Source organism: Sinocyclocheilus anshuiensis, unplaced genomic scaffold, assembly GCF_001515605.1.
Source record: "Sinocyclocheilus anshuiensis isolate Anshui unplaced genomic scaffold, SAMN03320099.WGS_v1.1 scaffold2583, whole genome shotgun sequence".
NCBI lineage: Eukaryota > Metazoa > Chordata > Actinopteri > Cypriniformes > Cyprinidae > Sinocyclocheilus > Sinocyclocheilus anshuiensis.
Window position 1 is genome coordinate 249,694 of NW_015558565.1, and position 1,215 is coordinate 250,908.

The 1,215-nt window shown below is 38.4% G+C and overlaps 1 protein-coding gene across 1 annotated transcript in view; it reads right to left on the bottom strand.

Moving 5' to 3' along the window:
• Positions 1–237: 237 nt before the first annotated feature.
• Positions 238–1,215, bottom strand: part of LOC107679471 (GTPase IMAP family member 8-like) — a 17,750-nt gene continuing 16,772 nt past the window's right edge. The window contains exon 9 of the mRNA XM_016475023.1: positions 238–569. Coding sequence (XP_016330509.1) covers positions 544–569 — 26 coding nt within the window. The 3' untranslated portion in view covers positions 238–543. The remainder of the gene's footprint in view (positions 570–1,215) is intronic.

Below are 1,215 nucleotides of genomic sequence, written 5' to 3' on the forward strand. Positions count from 1 at the left end.
CCTGTTCTGAGACAGTATTATACAGCCTAGAATGCGCGAAAAGAGCGCTCCCTCATATAATCACTAAAAGCTGTCACTCACTTCAGTTCATTGTGATCTTACGCATTCCGTTAATAAGCTCTCTACATGGCACAATTAATCTCTTATTTACATCGTATCTACACTTTGTTAAAATGAGAGGATTCCTGAGCTTGCAGAACTCAGCACTTGACAAAAACTTGCCATTTTGAGCGGTGAGTGGATTCTACTTAAACACTTCGGGTCATTGTGTTCAAGAAATTAAACGATATGTCTGTGATTGGCTACACTGCTCAACGCTGCAAATATGTTTCATCAATAGGCCTGTTAGATGGGGCCCCCTGATTCCCCGGGGCCCTAAGTGGCTGCTTACCTCGCTTATTGGTTAAGTCCGCCCCTGCGTAAGCGTGCTCCGGCCCAGAATGTTTCGTGCAAGTGTGAGTGCAGGCCAGCGGGGGAGTGAGGAGGGGGGATAATCGTGCTCAGGCTCAGTTCAAGGCAACCGTGCCTAGTGTGAGTACACTCTCAGTTCTTGGTCCTCATTCTCCATTCTAAACAAACAGCGTCAGTATACATGTCAGTATGCGCCCGCACTTACACAGAGCTGGGTAGATTACTTACAAATTGTAATTCATTACTAATTTCAGATTACATGATAGGAACTGTAGTTAGTAACGTAATCTAGGTTACTCATTTTACAATGTATTCTGACTATTTTTTTTTTATTAATTTTAGATTGTTTTATCTAATTTGTATTAAACTTGTCATTAAGCATAGCATATTGATATAAAAAATCAAATAGAAAGAAAATATATTATTTTTTTTTACATCAACATCATAAAATGCATTAAACATTACATTACACCGGGGTTTCCCAAACTAAGTTTAATGTAAGAACTGCAGTGGGTTTGTGAGTTGATAAAACCCTGGTAATTAATTAAATCATAAAAATGTAAAATACACTGAACAAAATTATAAATGCAATACTTTTTTTTTTGCCCCCATTTTTCATGAGCTGAACTCAAAGATCTAAGACCTTTTCTATATACACAAAAGGCCTATTTCTCTCAAATATTGTTCACAAATCTGTCTAAATCTGTGTTAGTGAGCACTTCTCCTTTGCCGAGATAATCCATCCACCTCACAGGTGTGGCATATCAAGATGCTGATTAGACAGCATGATTATTGCACAGGTGT